Here is a 17,695-nt window from a genome sequence, read left to right on the forward strand (position 1 = left end):
GATTATGAATGACTTAAAAGCTGTAATGAACTTGTGAGATACCAAAGCTAAACTTCAGCTCTAAACTTTCTCTCAGTTACAGAATATGAATATAAAAAACAATTATTTCACTAATTCTCATAATTGGTCACTTGAATAAAGTACTCACTCCTTCTCCTGTCGGGATTTGGCCATTGATGTTAAGTGTTCGGAATGGGGAGTGAGTGGATAAGCGTTTATCCCACTCACTAGGCCGTGGTTCAGGTACAGATTCCATGAAGTTCTTTTTCAGTTCACTGATGCTGGCATGATGTTTTTTTATCTCTTCTTGACTTTTGTCTAAATCCTATAGTTGGAAGGGCAAAGATGCAAAACAATAAGTACTCAGAGAAAAAAAAAACATACAAGGGAAGCCCATCACAGCTTATGGGCACTGGCAGAAAACACACCACATCCAGGGATAGATATAACTAACCCATAAATTGCATTCAAATTGTAAATATACAACACGGCATAATTGCTTGCCTTTCCCCCCCCCCAACAAGGTGCTTTTCTTGGAAGCAGTGAAGCATCAAAACCCCATAGCTTTTAGCAGTTATATGAGCCATTAGAAACTCACTCAATTTTACAACTCTCTTCCAATTATGACACAGTGCTTGATCTCCAACTCCTCATCCCAAGAAGGTAACCACACAACTCAATTAGCCTCAGCTTGATAGAAACTGATTTAGGCTCAGCTCAGGCAGGATGGAGATAGCAAAAGACAAGGAGAAACTGTTCAGTGAAGGACATGGTGAAAGATTCAGTTTCCATCACTGGCTGCCTTGCATTGGTGAGTTGCAACTGTACAATATTCTCTATTTTTACCTAGAGGTAGTTTTGCTTCCCTATTATTTAGTGGCTGTTGTTGGTTTTTAGTTAACAAGAATAGTCCATTCTTGATATAAGAATTTATTACTAATATATAAATGTTGATTCTCTATGTTATACACCTAAAACTAATATAATATTGTATATAAACTATAATTAAAAGAAAAAGACTATCCCTCTGTGAGAAAGTGATTGGCTCCAAGATTTAAAAAAAAAAAAAAAAAAAAGTTACTGAAATTCCAGGCTCAAGCCTCCAGAGCAAGTGGTTACTATCTCTGACTATTTACTCAGGGGTATATGTCATATAATGGCTTTTTTTCTTTGCCAATACTATTTATACAAACTCAAAGGCCTCTGCTTTCCAACCTCTAACAGCTTCACTTCTTCCTTAGTACAGTGGTCAGCAAACTGCGGCTCACGAGCCACATGCGGCTCTCTGGCCCCTTGAGTGTGGCTCTTCCACGAAATACTACGTGCGGGCGCGCGCGAACAATGCGATTAAAACGTCGTGGCCACTCGCAGCAGTCAGTTTTCGGCCTGGGCGAGCCTATTTTGAAGAAGTGGTTCTAACGCCAAGCCACACTCAAGGGGCCAAAGAGCTGCATGTGGCTCGTGAGCTGCGGTTGGCTGACCGCTGCCTTAGTACAATTAAAAGTAGGGGCCTTGCCGAAACCGGTTTGGCTCAGTGGATAGAGCGTCGGCCTGCGGACTGAAACGTCCTGGGTTCGATTCCGGTCAAGGGCATGTACCTTAGTTGCAGGCACATCCCCAGTAGGGGGTGTGCAAGAGGCAGCTAATCGATGATTCTCTCATCGATGTTTCTAACTCTCTATCCCTCTCACTTCCTCTCAGTAAAAAATCAATAAAATATATATATTTAAAAATAGTGGCCTTCTTATACTACACATCAATAAATTGGGAGTGATTTAACAAGAGTTCATAAAATAATTTATATACTTCCTTGGCTATTTAAAATACCTCAGCTGTCCCAACAGATACATATACTGGACAACTAGGGGTAGGCACTTAGAAGGTATATTCCAGTGAGAAATTATCAAAACTAAGGTTAGTAAAGCTTGTAATAATGAGATTTAGGTTTATGTAATGGGAGGTATATAACAACTTTCAAAAGGGAGATTTGGATAGAAATAACCTGAGAAATTACAACTTGCATACAAAAACTCAAATGTTCTTTGTCCAAATTACTTCTCTGAAAAAACTCAAAAGATTTATACTTGAGATCAAAATATGTGGGAGCCTGTCACTTGATGACTGCTGAAAATTCTGTGTTTGTTATATCAAGGCAGCTCTGTATCCAAGAAAAGCATAACACTAAATATATCTCCTAATACGCCATGTGAATTTTGGGATTTTTTTTATTTTTATTTTTATTTTTTTACTCTTGTGGGGAACAGCCTCATTTGGGGGAAAAAAATTGGAACTCATTGAAATAGAAATTTGTTTTAAAAGTTTTTTTTTTCTGCAGCAATTTAGGCTTCAACTAAATTAGATATTTTTCAAATGCAATGTCAAAGGGAAAATAACAAAAACAGCTTAGGAAAAAAGAATCAGTAAGGCACAGGACACTATTTTGATTCTGGAGATATTCATTCAGAGAGTTCAGTTAGTATTCTATGCTCTTTATTTTTGCAAGAATGAACCACGTATATTTGATTTGAGGTCATTCAAAGAGAAAACTAACCCCAAAAGGGCAATCCTGTAGCTCCCCCATAAGAGTACCTCTTGCTTTCTGAGATGAAGTGCCAGTACAGCTCATGAACATGGGCTGCACTATGGGGAAACAACAGTTTGCACTTTTGTTCTATGTGAGAGCAAGAAAAACATGTTTACTAGCTAAAGAAAAGGCATGAACAAGCTCAGTAGTAGGCTGAGCATCTGAGACCCACCAGTCATGTAAGGACCTGTGACCCAGCTGCCGCCTGGAAATTAAATCTGCTTGGGCCAAGAACATTTTGGAGAGAGTTAAAAGAATGAATGGAGCAAAATATAAATGAGCAAGATACACTAAGGTAAAACCATGACTCTCTAGGTTTTAACACCTGAGATTGTTACTCTTCTTGCCTAGCTTTTCTCTAGCTTGGAACCTAAGAAAATAAATGTTTCAATAACATCAGTAGCTTCTGGGGGAGCTTTCTCCATCCTTCTTAGCTTGCTCTGTTGGAAGCTGTAGGGGCACAGAGTAAAATTAAGAGCTCAAAGGGACCTGCTCCAAATAGAATTTGTCACAGACACTTGCTTCAGGTTCCCTCTGGGAGATGGAGGAGTAGGAGGTGGTACATCTAAAAATTAACCCAACCTTATTTGTGCCAGAACAAAGCATTAGTGGGGGTGGGGTAGGAGTAGAGGGAGGAGGGATGCTTAAAAAAAACACACCAAACTGCTAGAGTGACAGATAACTTGAGAGAATTTCCTTAGAAGAAAAAAAAAAAACACCCAAACTTTTACAATAACTAGAGAGTGATGGTTAGCCAAATTACTTCAGCCGTTTTCAGGTTAGACACTTTTTGATGCCTATCATATTTTAATTTTAGCAGCAATCAAACCAAACATTTTATTAAATATAAAATATTCTCAAAAGGTAGTTAGTAGTTTTAATTTTCAAACACACACTTATTAGAAATCCCCTCTCATGGCTGTCAATGAAATGCTGGGGAAAAACACACCACACACAGGGACTTTATGAGTCTCAGAAGCCATAACACACCTCATGAAACAAATGACAAATATATGATTGGTACTGCAGGTTCCAGTTAAGAGGAAGCCAAGAAATCGGCATGTTTGGAATTAGGAGACATTCTATTGCTGAGTTCAAGGAGATCAACTGATATTAGTTATTTTTCCTAATCTCAGAAGAGGAACCATTCAGGTCTAGTTTCAGTCATGGGCTAAAGCAAAGAGATCTAGTTGCCATGCTTGAAATATCCTAGGGTCTAGCCTTGGAAAACCTCATGCTACATGAGGTAAATGTATGTAGAGCACTTGATATTGTGCCCATTACATAGTACATGATCAATGAAGGCTGGCCATAACTTGTGTTACTTTCATTAAACTACCTTATACTTAGCAGACACTCAAAATTTAAGTTTTGACAAAGAATAAGATGAGCTTAATTATTAGAGACCATTAAATCAGGAATCTATCCTAAAAAGTTTCTTTAATCTTTCAGATTAATTACTGACCACATTTAATACATGTTCATCTTTCAGGTCTCAGCTAAAATGTTCTCTTCAGAGAGAGAACTTTCCTATCCATCTTATTCACAGTAGATCCTTTTATTAGCACAGATATGGTTTATTTCTTTCATCGTTTTATAACAACGTGTAACCATTTTATTACTATTTGTTTACTTATTTTTTTCTCTGCTCTCCACTTCCTCACCCTGTAAGCTTTCTGAAGGCTGAAACCATGTTCATCATCTTCCTGTATATTTATATTTCCTTTACAGCTAAGTTAAATCCCTGATATCAGAGTTGGTGGTTGTTTCTTTTCACCCTGTTAAGTTGTAAAATAATTTGGTCATCAACTTTTATATGAGTTTTATTTTTATTTTCCCCCCCTCCCTATATGAGTTTTTTTATGTGTAAACTAACATAGCCTCAGTTTTTTCTCCACACAGAATAATTCATTTCCTTAATTTTTGTTCAGAGTTCCCCAAATCTTATAATTAACTTTGTATCCCTATCCAATATGGAGCCCAAAACTAGATGAAGTATGCAACATAACTCTGATAAAATTCTCACCAATGTTGACTGAAATGGGAAAATGACCTTACCATTGCTATAGTCGACGGTATGTTGCTATTTCTTAGTAGGGGGAAAAGTAGTGTAATCGAGTTAGACAGGCCCTACCTCAAACCTTGCTTTACCAATTTACTAGTTCTATGACTATAGGGAAATTACTTAATTTCTCTAAGCTTCAATGTTCTCATCTTTAAAATACTAATCTCATACCCACATAACAGTTTTTATGATTAAACCATCTTAGGTCATACTAACTACTCATTAAATTCTAGAATCCCTTCTTTCCTTTCCGTGTCTTATTTTTCTTTCCCTCTGACTGTCCTTCCATAATTTTTTTGGTATCTCCAAAATTTTAAGCCCATTTTAAATTGTGGTAATTTCTCTTACTTTCCCAAACTCATTTCAGAACATAAAAAAAAAAAAAAAGTGATGCTTGGGATATGTAGTAGTTTTATACTCTTCGAAAATTCAATGAATTTTTTTTTAACAGAGATGCAGAATTTTCTAAAAGTGGGTAAAACAATGGAACCACAAGAGGCAAAGGAAGTCCCAATCATATATTTTTTAGATAAGTATGAGAGATGGAAACTAAAAAGAATCAGGTGAGACGGTTACATATCTTCATGTTTACCAACATGCAAAAGCATTTTAAACCTAAAGTTCTCCCATGCAATGGCATGCAAAACCAAACGCAGCACAGAAAGAAGAAAGGGGCATCAGCAAAGAATGCAGAAGGTTACAGGCAACCAAATGAAATAAGCTTCAAGTTCATACAAACCTCCAACATTAAATTGCTATGTCTGATATAAATGTTTTCACCATCTAGTCTCTCTCTCTTTTTCTGTGAAAATGAAAGAGGGGGAAAACAGAAAAGCATAAAAAATTAAAACATTGTTCTTGCGGGGGAAAAACTGCAAATTGGCAAATCAAAAATTGTTTAAAATTAAATGTCCACAGCGCAGCAAAGCCAACATGAAATGGTCACAGAACCACAAGGACACACAGAGAACACCATTACCACTGGGAAATGGATGACCTTGTTCATGAACGATGGAAGAATGTGATGATGTTATTTAAACAGACAGTGCTCCTGGCTTCATTGGCTTCTTATATTGTAAGATGTTTTATGTTCATTTTTGAAATTGAGCTGTTTGAGGGGTTATCTTAACACATGATTTTAAGAAGCTTTAAAACTCCATGTTCCTTCCTGTATCTCTGGAGTAGATAAATACTTTAAAACATTATTTAGCCCTAACCTATTTGGCTCAATGGATGGAGCACTGGCCTGTGGACTGAAGGGTCCCAGGTTCGATTCCGGCCAAGGGCATATGCCTGGGTTGCGGACTTGACCCCCAAAAGGGGATGTGCAGGAGGCAGCCATCAATGATTCTCTCTCATCATTGATGTTCCTATCTCTCTCTTCTTCACTCTTCCTCTCTGAAATCAATAAAGAAGTATATTTTAAAAAACATTATTTAATTTTTTGATATTTCATACATAGTCATAATGCAGTATGTACATCTCTAATACTTTTCATAAGAAAGATCTATGGCATTTTATATATGATCATTCAATATTGTAGTCAGTAGAAACTGATTCATCTCACTCTATAATTGGGAAGAAAGAGGGACTGAGCAGTCAAGCCCAGTTATTAACAGTACAGGGAAATGCTATGATGGTTTCCATAATAAATATGTATAAAATATTGTCAATGATTTTAAGAATATGGCGCCACTGTGAAATATTTTTATAAAGTTTAATAAAGGATAGGCTTGGCCTTTACTAATTATTTTACTGTGTTTCAAAAGATATTTTTATACTGGAAAATTTATTTTAATGAAATTTTTAAATTATAGTATAGGATTATAATGTCTTTTGTATTGTGCGTGCGCATATATGCATATATATATACATCTATCTCTACTTGAAAGTAATTTCTGATTAAGAGAAATCAATGAAAAGAATGGATCACTGTCTTTTTAATGCACTATGAAAGTCAGCATGGGTGATGCTAATGTAATTTTGTGAAAGTAAAAAATGGCTAACCTTCCTCATTCTTATCAGATCTTCAGTTTTTTCTGCAAGCTTCTGTTTTGCCATTATTAAAAAAAGAAAGAAAAATGATAAAATATTGGCTCATTAAAGTTAGTTGGAACCTTAATTTAATTTAATTTTTTTAAGGAGAGGGGAGTTGGGGAGAAATAAAAGTTGAGGAGGGAGGGGGAAAGGAACAAGTGGCCTACTGGCACAAACCTGTGTTTGGTCACCATTTGAGGTGGGTACTGTGACCTCGATGTGGGTTTTTTCCCCCTACATTTGAGAAATGAAGTGGTTAAAAACATTTTAGGTTAGTTGGTTCCTATGAATAGCATTGTTTAAAAAAAAAAAAAGCCACATCTGTAAGCTGGTTGTAAAATAAGCTGATATGTAATCATCATGGTGAAGCCTTTGGGGGGAAGGGAGGTCGTCATTACTCTCAAGGGCAATCTGTTAGTTCACATTTCCAAGGCTGAAGAGGTAATATGGACAGCCAAGTGACCAAAAAAGAAAATGAAGGTAATTATTTTACTGATGAACAATTTATACTTATTTATAAAAAAGTACGTATTAAAAATAATTAGGCTTAAAAAAGCCATATGTTTTTTGTTTTGCTTTTTAATGATCTAGAGGTACCTTAAATAACATTTAAAAACAAATTTACAAACGAAGATATCAATGTATGACATACATGGTAGTTAGAAACAAAAAGAAAATCTTTGCAGTTAAAGCACATATATAACACCAAGCAGGTAAATATCAGACATTTTGTTAATTGGCCAATATATTTAAGGAGACAGTTTTACTCCCGAGTTTTTAGACAACAAAACAACAAAATAAACTTAATCCAAACTGTTACTGATGCATGCAATTATTACTAAGGCTGATTTATAAATGAGAACACAGGGCTCAGGCGCAGTATTCAACATTCTGTAATCACCTCTCTAGGCAGTTGGAGCCCATGTGTTTGGTGATGGGTAAGATTCATCTTTAATACTAGGAAGAGAATAACTAAGGCCTTCTGCCTAGCTTTGAAATTCCTTTAGTAATAGCCATTTAATATACCCCAAATGGAGTAAGTATAAATAAATAAACACTAGACAGACTATTAAGAGAAAGCACAATAAAGTGAGCAATGCCTAATGCACTGGATATCTCAAAATTAGAAAACTGTTTTTATTAAGGGTTAACTCAGTCACTTTGCATCATTAAGTTCTTTAAAGAACCAAATCGATCAGAGGGTTTATTTTTAGTCACACTTGGCAGCATAACTTCAGTGTACAATGTCATTGTGCTATTTTTCTCTAGGACTGACTGAAGAACAAGATAACACCAAACCTTGTGACTCTGTCAAATCAGAAACATATCCATAATAGCACTTTTAATTACCAAGGGTAATTAACAATTTGGGTCAGTTCTATTCTGAATCCTAGTATACTGGCTATGTGGCCATTAGCAAGTTATTTCACCTTTCTGAGTTTAAGTTTTTTATGATAAAGTGGAAATGATATTTTCATAGACTTGTGAATGTCTAGCAAATGGTAATTTTTAATTATTTTGTAAAGCTTCAATTACTTGTAAATGAATAATGATATTTTTGCTTTGGGTTCCTAGCAATCCAACAGCAGAAACTGAGAGCCTCTACTTCAGTCTAAGAATGGAGGCCAAGTAGCAGCAGTAGTTCTGTGTATGCCCCCACAGAGGACCTTAAAAGACAAGATGTACACATCTGCAAAACAGATCTTGTCAAATGACTCAAGATGCCAAAGAGTTCTATCTGGCACCAAATTAGTGTTAGCTAGTGAAATTTACACTGCTACAAGACTATTTTATTACTGCTATTGTTTTATATAAAAAATATGGCCCAAGTAAAAAAATATGACTCAAGGCAATTCCATAGTTATTTTCTAACTGCTGCAAATAAAATCAACTTAGAGTCACCCTCAATTCTGTACTATATTATAGTAATAGGTGGCTATAACAGGTAGTTTTCAGTCTAATCTCAACACAAGTATCTCAAAACAATAATATACAGAATTAATTGGCAAGAAGATCCCTTTGAGGCACTTAAATGGGGACCATATACCAGAAAGCAATCTCTCTACTCTGCTGAGGTCTCAAGAGCAAAGGGAACCTTTCTTGAAGATGCTTACGTCAGCTTATAGGCAAAGGAATCTTTGTCAATCAAAAAGATTTCCTTGCCAACTCCAGTAATCCAACATTTTCCAGTTAGTATAACAGAAGTGCCAGGTAAGACATCCTAACTTTACACTGGGCAGCCTAACATGAAAAAGGCACTGTTGACATTGAACTGGATGGCTGATGTCATGCACATTTGGCTGGTACAAAAATGCAAACACCCATCAGTCAATCAAATGTTTTTTGTTTTCTCTGTGGACTCAAGTTGGTCGCAAAGGACAGTAAAAACTGCGTGTGGTATTGGACAGTTTCTTTTTAATACCATCAACACAGAGCCAACTTGCCTGCTGCTCTACAGATAAACTAGATGTTGAACTGATTCCAAAAGTACAGAATTAATCCATCTGCCAAAGTGAGAGCACTTACTCAGGTCTTATGTAGTTTTAAATTTCTAAACAGACATATAAAGACATCATTTTTCTTATAAAGACTGAGTCTATTAATTTCTGTTGTCAAAAGAAAGACTTGTATTTACGTCAATAAATCTGAACTAGTACCTCAACTCCATCACCACTTATCAACACATAAAAGATCAGTCCAGTTACTGTTACTCCTGGAATATCTGCTAATTAAATTGGTAATTTTTCAATATGGTTTGGTGACTAAGGGTACAATCAATTCAAAACTATAATTAACTCAGTAGCATAACCTCTCCCACATACTGGATCTTCCCCTTTTTGGAAAGCAACAACCACATAGATGCAATTTATGTAATACCTTTATATTCTCTTACTATGCTGCACACATATTCAACTTAGGGAAATCAAATTGTACAATATTTTTATCACACTACACTTACTCTTTAAAAGGAATATGGATATTCTTTTGGATGAGTAAAACATTTTTAAAAGCAGATGATCACAGTGCTTCCATGCTTTATAAACACTATTATCATTATTATTATTATTATTATTATTATTTAGATAAAGCTGAGTTAAGGTTGGGGCATGTGAAAACTTCTGAATAGTTCACAGTCTTCATGACATAATTCTATGAAAACATTTTACAGGTTCATGGAATATTTTCTCGAAGAAAGAGTAAAGGAGAATAACTTTGTTAGGATTCTATAAGAATTAATGCGTTGAAAACCTTCCTGGTCAACTCGGAAAGTTAATTTGCCAGATACGTGAACTTACGACATACCTTCCACACTTCTGTGGCCTCTGACTCAGCTTGCTCAGGTGGCACTTCTTCCTTTTTCTCTTCAACCTTCACTGTTTCCTTCTGTGTTTTTTTGGCAGGTGCACCTGGCACACTGCCTTCTGTGACCTGACTCTGAGCAATGGCTGGTGCAGAAGTGGGCCGAGGACTTCGGTCTGTTGAATCGACAGCCGCTATTACATGAGAAAAGGAAAAGAGAATAAATGAAGGCAAGAGTCACTGTGCCACTTCAAAGTCACCAGGTGACCATATGAGTGCTACAGTGTCCAGTGAACTATCACACAGAAGATACAAAAATAAATCAATAGTACTGCTTGGCCAGGTAATTGATGGCAATGAGAAAAACTAAAATGTGCAGGCGATCATGTTCCATAACAGGAGTCAGGGTGGAGGTGCTGACATCAAAATAAGAAAAGAAATTGAAAGTTCATTTTATTAAAGTTACCAAGATTGTGTAACCTAGTAATCTGTTTGTTTCAAGAACCACTAATGCAGTTTATGTAGGGAAAGAAGGAGCTTAACCAAATCTTATTTCTTCCATGAAGTCTCTTTGGAATAAAGATCTATGGCCTGGCTGGTATTGCTCAGTGGTTGAGCATTAATCTATGAACAAGAAGGTCATGGTTCAATTCCCAGTGGGAGCACATGCCCGTGTTGCAAGCTCAATCCCCAATAGGGGATATGAGCAGGAGGCAGCCAATCAATAATTCTCTCATCATTGATGTTTCTCTCTCTCCTTCCCCCTTCCTCTCTGAAATCAATAAAAATGTTTTTTAAAAAACAAATAAAGATCTATTTACTTATAGGTAATTTCAGGAACCTAAAAATATATTCTAGAAAAAAAGCAATAAGCTTGATTTCTTCTATGAAGCTTCCTCGGAATGATTACAAAATAACTTGATAAATGGATCTTTTAAGACATGTATGCTTTTGATCCTTGTTTAAGGGTAAATCTTAGAACAAAACACTTTCCTTTTTAATAAGTCATGTGATTAAAATAATACAAATTCAAAATTTTTGGCTGTTAGTCCTTAAAAAACACACACAAAACAAACAAACAGAAAAAAACCCACCAGAAATATCCTCCAACCTTTTGAGTTCTGTCCCATCATCTCCTTGAATCTTATCAATTTGTACAATATTATAACTCCTATTCTCTAATGTATTTAAGCCAGTAGTTCTCAATCAGGAGTAATTTATGCCTCCCACAGAACACATGGCAATGTCTGGAGACATTTTTGGTTGTTACAACTGGGAAGAGAAGTGGAAGGAGGTACTGGCATACAGAGTGTACAGGCTAAGGTTGCTGAGGTTAACTAACCTTTTAGAGAGAATATTCAAAATAGGTTTATGAAAAAAAGCTTGATCTTTTCAGAGTTTTGGTTTTGATTATTTGTCAGCTAAGTTTCAGATTGATTATTTCAAAGCAATCATTTATACTCTTATGATTTTTATCTTCCTTTTTCCAAATAGACTAAAATAAAACATTATACACTTTGTAGTAAAACCTCACTTACCTAACAGTGTCTAGGATTTCAGTGTGTTTCTACATGATTTAATATCTCTGATAACAATTCATCCTTCCATGAACTGAGACTTTTAAATTATTTTGCATGAAAACCTTTACAATTTGTGCTACACATGTTTCTGCCTTCTTAAGTGGAGCATACGGAACTTAACTTCTGATAGATTTAGACTTATAAACAGTAAGGATTAGGTAAAACAAAAAAAATTCTATAAATCAGAATGGATAAAAAATTAAAATTCACAACTACTTCATATAGACAACACCAAGAAAGAAATGCTCATAATCCTATAATGATCTCCAGTGCAAGAAATCATTCCTCAGAGGACACCTGGTATAACAGCAGAAATATAACATACTTTATCTTTCAATGAAAATTCTGTCCTGTTACAAGTCCCTGCTTCTCATGTGCACTCTAAGCCAGTCAATGGCAGATGGTAGACAATTCTAACAACACAGGGGAATGTGACAAAATATTTTGCACACAGTTGTGTTGAAGTATCATTATACATGTGTATTCACACCTCCTCTCAAAGAATTAATTTAACTCTGACTGGCATCACAGAAACAGAGCCCATGCTTTCACCATGTGTTATTTTGCCACTTGCTTTTGGTTTTAATCCAATACTAATATTGCAGAGCCAAACGATTTATGTCTTCAGCAGGCCTAGCCTTGGCAATCTGTACTGCATGTGGAAAAGTAGGTAAAAGTGTGGAAACTGGCAGTTGAAACAGAGGCAGACAGTTGCATCATTAGTAAAATGAGGAAGATATTAACTCCACAGAATAGCCGGGGAAAGCATATTCAATGGCTATAAAAATACTTTATAAACCCTAACTATTAATAACTTTTAATATCATACCTAAGTCTTTGTATTTCTTTTGTTATGGGTTAATATTTCAAGAGCATGTGGAGCAAAAATTAATTATGTATACATGGATATGCAATTCAAGTGAAAAATATAGCCTGGGAGCCCTGGAGAGACAAATTTCTTTCCTCTTCTCAATAAGACTTCTACAAATTATGGATCAGAACAGAGAATCATGGCAGTGACTGTGGTCGTTGAGATATAATTCACATAACATACAAAGCACCCAGGTAGTGTGCATAATTCAATGATTTTTAGTATATTCATGGTGTTGTAGGTAGTGAATACTTTTTAAGATGCTTTGGCTCTTCAGTTTAATGAATTCATTTGTTAACTAATACAAGACCTTGATGCATCTGTAGAGAGCACTTAACCTGAAAAATTCAATTATTTCCCATTTCTGGAGTGCTGGTTGTGATAATCTTATGAACCCATTAATTCCAGTATTATATTCCTCCCCTGTGACAACAGAAACTTAGACAAGTCTATATTATAACAGTAAAGAGTAAAACTCAAAACCATCATATTGAGTAAAAAGAAACTTAAATTCTAGTTCTAGCTCTGTAACTTACCAGCACAGCTTCTGCTAGTCTAGTACAGACACAATAGATATGCAATGGATCAGTGGTTCCATTACCAGAGGGACTCCACATGAATTAGCTGTGGATCTTAAAAAGGACTTTTGTCCAGTTCCACCATAGACAGATGAGACATCTAAGAGTCAGGCTTGGGGATTTGTTTTAAAGCTCCAAAAAATGATAGGAATGTATTCCCCTGGCAAGAATCACTGCAAACACTACTCGAAGAATGGATGAACTTCCTGGTTGTATGACCCTAGCAAGTTATATAACTTTTTGTGCCCTAGTTTCCTCATGAGCAAAACAAGAATTCCTAAATGTTTCTTGGTACTAAATAGGAATATATGGAAATGGCTTTAAAAGCAAAAAGGGCAACAAAAATATAAGTTGAAAGATCCTTGTCTTTATTAGCTATCCTTGTGACTTACCACTCTCGTATAAACTGGGATATGAATCAGTTTTACTTCTTCAGCTAGAGAAACAGATGCTCTGAGCACCCATATAACAATACTCTACTTTGTTTTCTGACTTCTGAACTTTTATTTATTAGCCACCTTTTCTTAGTGGCATAAAGAACTGAATATGGCTTGATACTTCATTTCAGTAATGCTCTCAAATCCTTGATACTTAGAAAGATCTTCAGTTAGAATATACAATCACGAAACATACTTATTTTCTCCCTATTTTATTTAAACAAAATTTGGAGATTCCTGTAATAGGACTGTTTTTTCTGTATATAATTGCCACATGACAAATGATCAAAAATAATTAACTGATTGCTCTAATGAGGCAGACTCTTTTCCTGTTGAAAAAATAACTATTTAAAAACATTCAAGAGAGACCTGGGCTGGTGGTTCAGTTCGTTAGAGCATTGTCCTATACACTGAAAGGTTGTAGATTCCCTTCAGAGCACATGCCTAGGTTGTGGGTTCAATCCCCAGACGGAGTGCATACGGGAAACAACCAATTGATATCTCTCCCTCTCTTCCCCCCTCTCTAAAAAGAGAAAAATCAACAGAAACATATCTTCGGGTGAGAATCAAACAAAAACATTCAAGAAGGCTTTAGTTTAATACACTATATTAAGTTTCACTCTGCAGTGAGGTTCTGAATTCTAATTCTAGTTGTGTTCAATCTCCTACTATCAGTGGAACTTTGATCTAGTTACTACTCTCTCTGAACCTCAGTTTTTCTTTTCTTAAGATGATTCCACTGACTTAGATAATTAGTGAGATCCGTTTCATTTTACCAATGACATTCTTTAATTTGGTTCTCTCATAGATAACTTCATCCCTCCCTAAAGAGTTAGATTCATAGGAAATCACCAAAATTCAACACAAACCTCCATCAAGGCTCCGGGATGCCCGTTTGCTTGCTGTACGCTCAAAGTGCGGGGCTGGCCTGTCAATCAGAGCACTAGCTTGTCTGGTTTGAGCTTGAGTTCGGCCACTGTATCGAAATTTGGATCCCAGTGCAAGAAATTTGCTTTTAGGAATGGTATCTGTAGATGTCAGTCTAGGGGGAAAAACCGTAATGATCATATATATTTTATCTCACTCTACTGAGACTGTGAGACTAAAGACAAAAATCTAGATTTTAAAAGTTTCAAAATTTTCGGTTTCCTTATAGTTACTATGATATATTTTAAATCAAGCAATCATTATTTAAATTCTATGTCATTTCTCCAAGCGATATGTATAACTTACTCATATTAATATCATCTTATATTATTATACCTCTATATCCCTTGGGGATCATTTATTTTAATTCAAGGACCTTATGGTTTTCAAAATCCTTTTATAACACTATAATATTTTCACTACATCCTCGTAATATTGTCATCATTTTATTGATAGAAGAAACTGAACCTCAAAAAAGAAGTTACTTGCTTAAGGTCACATAGCTGTAAAGAGGCTGGGCAGTAATGGAGACAAAGCCCCAGCTCTTTTTCTTATCACTTAATGTATTACATAAGTCTCCTTTCTCCCCCACTGACCTCTCCCCAGCTGCCCCCAACCCCTAGCACATGCCCTCCCTTCCTTCCACCAGTCCCCACTCCCCGTCTGTGTCCATTGGTTATGCTCATATGCAGGCATAGAAGTCCTTTGGTTGTTTTTTTATCCCCTTCTCCCCTTCCCGCCCCCATAAATTGGACAGTCTATTCGATGCTTCTATGATTCTGGTTCTGTTTTTGTTCATCAGTTTATGCTGTTCATTATATTCCATAAATGGGTGAGATCATGTGATATTTATCTTTCTCTGACTGACTAATTTCGCTTAGGATAATGCTCTCCAGGTCCATCCATGCTGTTGCAAATGGTAAAAATTCCTTCTTTTATACAGTAGTGTAATATTCCATTATGTAGATGTACCACAGTTTTCTAACCCACTCTTTTGCTGATGGGCACTTAGGCTGTTTCCAAATCTAGCTATTGTAAATCAGAGCTCTTTTCCACTCTACTAGAATAATTTTGTCAAATGCACTCCAAACTTAATTAATGCCTGATAACCTATTTAATAGGTTATTTAGTGTATTTTCAACTCAAGAACCCCATCTTCTTTTTTTTTTTTTAATAATAAATTTCATCTTTTTTTAATTTATTTTTTATTTTGTACAGAGAGGAAGGGAGAGAGATAGAGAGTTAGAAACGTCAATGAGAAAGAGTCATCGATCAGCTGCCTCTTGCACACCCCCTACTGGGGATGTGCCCGCAACTAAGGTACATGCCCTTGACCGGAATCGAACCCGGGACCCTTCAGTCCCCAAGCCGACTCTCTATCCATTGAGCCAAACCGGTCTCGGAAAGAACCCCATCTTCTTATGCAGTACCCTGTGCTCTCTTTAGTCACGGTATTTACTACACTGAATTGAAACAATTTATGTGCTGGTTTCCACTATTTCAACCTTGTGTTTTCACTTCTGGCATAGTGCCTGGCATGAATTTGGCACTCAATAAATGTTTGCTGAATAAAAACATAAATTATTACATCAAATACTATAAAAAATATTTTTTCCTTGGGGACCATTTAATTCAGCAAATACTGATTTACTTTTATGTACTGAAGCATTACATATCAATAAAGCCTCTTATTTTGATGAAATGCATTTAAATATGCTATCCTACAAGTAAACACACTGGCTGTAGCTGAAATCTATATCATAGATACTAAACACTCAAAATAATTTTTTTTTTTTTTACTTTTCCTTACCCTTTTTATTTTTTTTTTCTTATTTAAAAATATCCTTACCCTTTTTAAAAACTCTATTTTATTGGTTTGATTTTAAAGAAGAGGATGATGAAAGCATAAACAAAAATCTTAAAGCCAGTGATAAAGATTCTTTAATTGTGTATAAAATGTATCCTCATGTTTTATTTTTAAATGAGAATTTAAATGTTATTTTCCCTGGCTTTTCTTCCTGTCCACTGTGCTATAGTACTAAGTATGATATGAAAAATACAACTAAAAGGAAAAGATATCATGATTCTCTCTCTTGAGAGCCATTTGCGAGTCAAGTTTATTTATGAATGATATGACATGAGGTCTTGGATTTACTTCAAAATAATCTAGGAAGTAGTGGGAAGAATTGGGTGGCATAATAGATCAAACAAGATTGGCCTTGGGATGATAATTATTGAAGCTGGGTGATATGCATTATACTAGTCTCTTTACTGTTGTTATGTATGCAATTATCCATAATAAAGAACTTTTCTTAAAAAGGCAAGCTGACAATAACAAGCTGACTCTCCTTTCAATACAGTAATTTGTCTAAGGTCTGTGTTCTCAGCTAGACTGCATGTTCTATCAGGACAGAGACTAGAACTATCTTGTAGTATATATAGACTCAGTGCCTTCAGTATCTACACAGAGAACATGCTTGGTAAATAAAGACAGGGGGTTAATGATATGGCCACTTGAAAACCAGAGGAAAGAAAACTTTCCTCTGATCATCTGATACACTTGAGCTTCAAAGATGGTTCTCTGTGCTCCCTTTCTGGGTTGATTAGCGCCAAGATAATGATTAGCTTCATAGCTTTCATCTTTCAGTGAAAAGCCCCACCCCGAAAGTAGTTAAGCACTACTTAGAGAAATTACATGTGGAGGTAGTCAGGGTACCTCCTCCTGATAGGACTGATTTCAGCTCCAGTTAGAGCGATCACAGAGGCCCCAGTAACACAGGTTCCTATATCCTCACTTTTCTACTCCTACCATTCACAGAAAGGTGCTCTGGGAATGCTGAAGCATGTTTTTCAACCCAAAGGAGGACTGTATTCATTTTGTCTTGCTTAAGATGGTCTTACTTAAGCTAAATAAAAAAAGAATGCCAGTCATTCAAAGAAGTGAATTTTAATAGCAGACTTAAAACAGAAACTTGCATAATTAATTTATCCTTGAAAAATACTGAAGTGAGAACAATACCTGAAAAATGTGTGATGCTCTACACAGACTTTCCATAATTTCTTAGCTGCTCGGTAACTGGGAAGTTTGAATCCGATGGTACTTTCATATTGCTCTTGCTATAAAAACACAAATAAACATTGTACATAAAGGATTATTTGACTATAGTGATAAAGACCAGAGAAATATGGTGCTACAGAAAAGGTCATCAATAATAAAAAGAACATTCCTAATGGCATAAAATATTTGAAATATTTTCCTACTTATAAAAAGAAATTTACTCACCGACGTGGCTTTTTCCACAAGGAAGCCAAGAGA

At 35.7% G+C, this 17,695-nt stretch overlaps 1 protein-coding gene across 35 annotated transcripts in view; it reads right to left on the reverse strand.

Moving 5' to 3' along the window:
- The window catches only part of EPB41 (erythrocyte membrane protein band 4.1), a 151,721-nt gene that overhangs the window by 39,132 nt on the left and 94,894 nt on the right, over nucleotides 1–17,695 (reverse strand). For 21 of the 35 annotated variants that reach the window (XM_036447578.2, XM_045584945.1, XM_036447571.2 and 18 more), the window contains 7 exons: nucleotides 17,399–17,496; nucleotides 14,322–14,494; nucleotides 9,990–10,180; nucleotides 6,864–6,920; nucleotides 6,657–6,698; nucleotides 5,389–5,451; nucleotides 149–325 (listed from right to left, as the gene is read on the reverse strand). In XM_036447578.2, the coding sequence (XP_036303471.1) occupies nucleotides 149–325; nucleotides 5,389–5,451; nucleotides 6,657–6,698; nucleotides 6,864–6,920; nucleotides 9,990–10,180; nucleotides 14,322–14,494; nucleotides 17,399–17,496 (801 nt within the window). The remainder of the gene's footprint in view (nucleotides 1–148; nucleotides 326–5,388; nucleotides 5,452–6,656; nucleotides 6,699–6,863; nucleotides 6,921–9,989; nucleotides 10,181–14,321; nucleotides 14,495–17,398; nucleotides 17,497–17,695) is intronic. The other 14 variants (XM_036447570.2, XM_036447582.2, XM_036447574.2 and 11 more) reach the window with 5 other exon arrangements.

Source organism: Pipistrellus kuhlii, unplaced genomic scaffold (assembly GCF_014108245.1).
Source record: "Pipistrellus kuhlii isolate mPipKuh1 unplaced genomic scaffold, mPipKuh1.p scaffold_m20_p_2, whole genome shotgun sequence".
NCBI classification, from domain to species: domain Eukaryota; kingdom Metazoa; phylum Chordata; class Mammalia; order Chiroptera; family Vespertilionidae; genus Pipistrellus; species Pipistrellus kuhlii.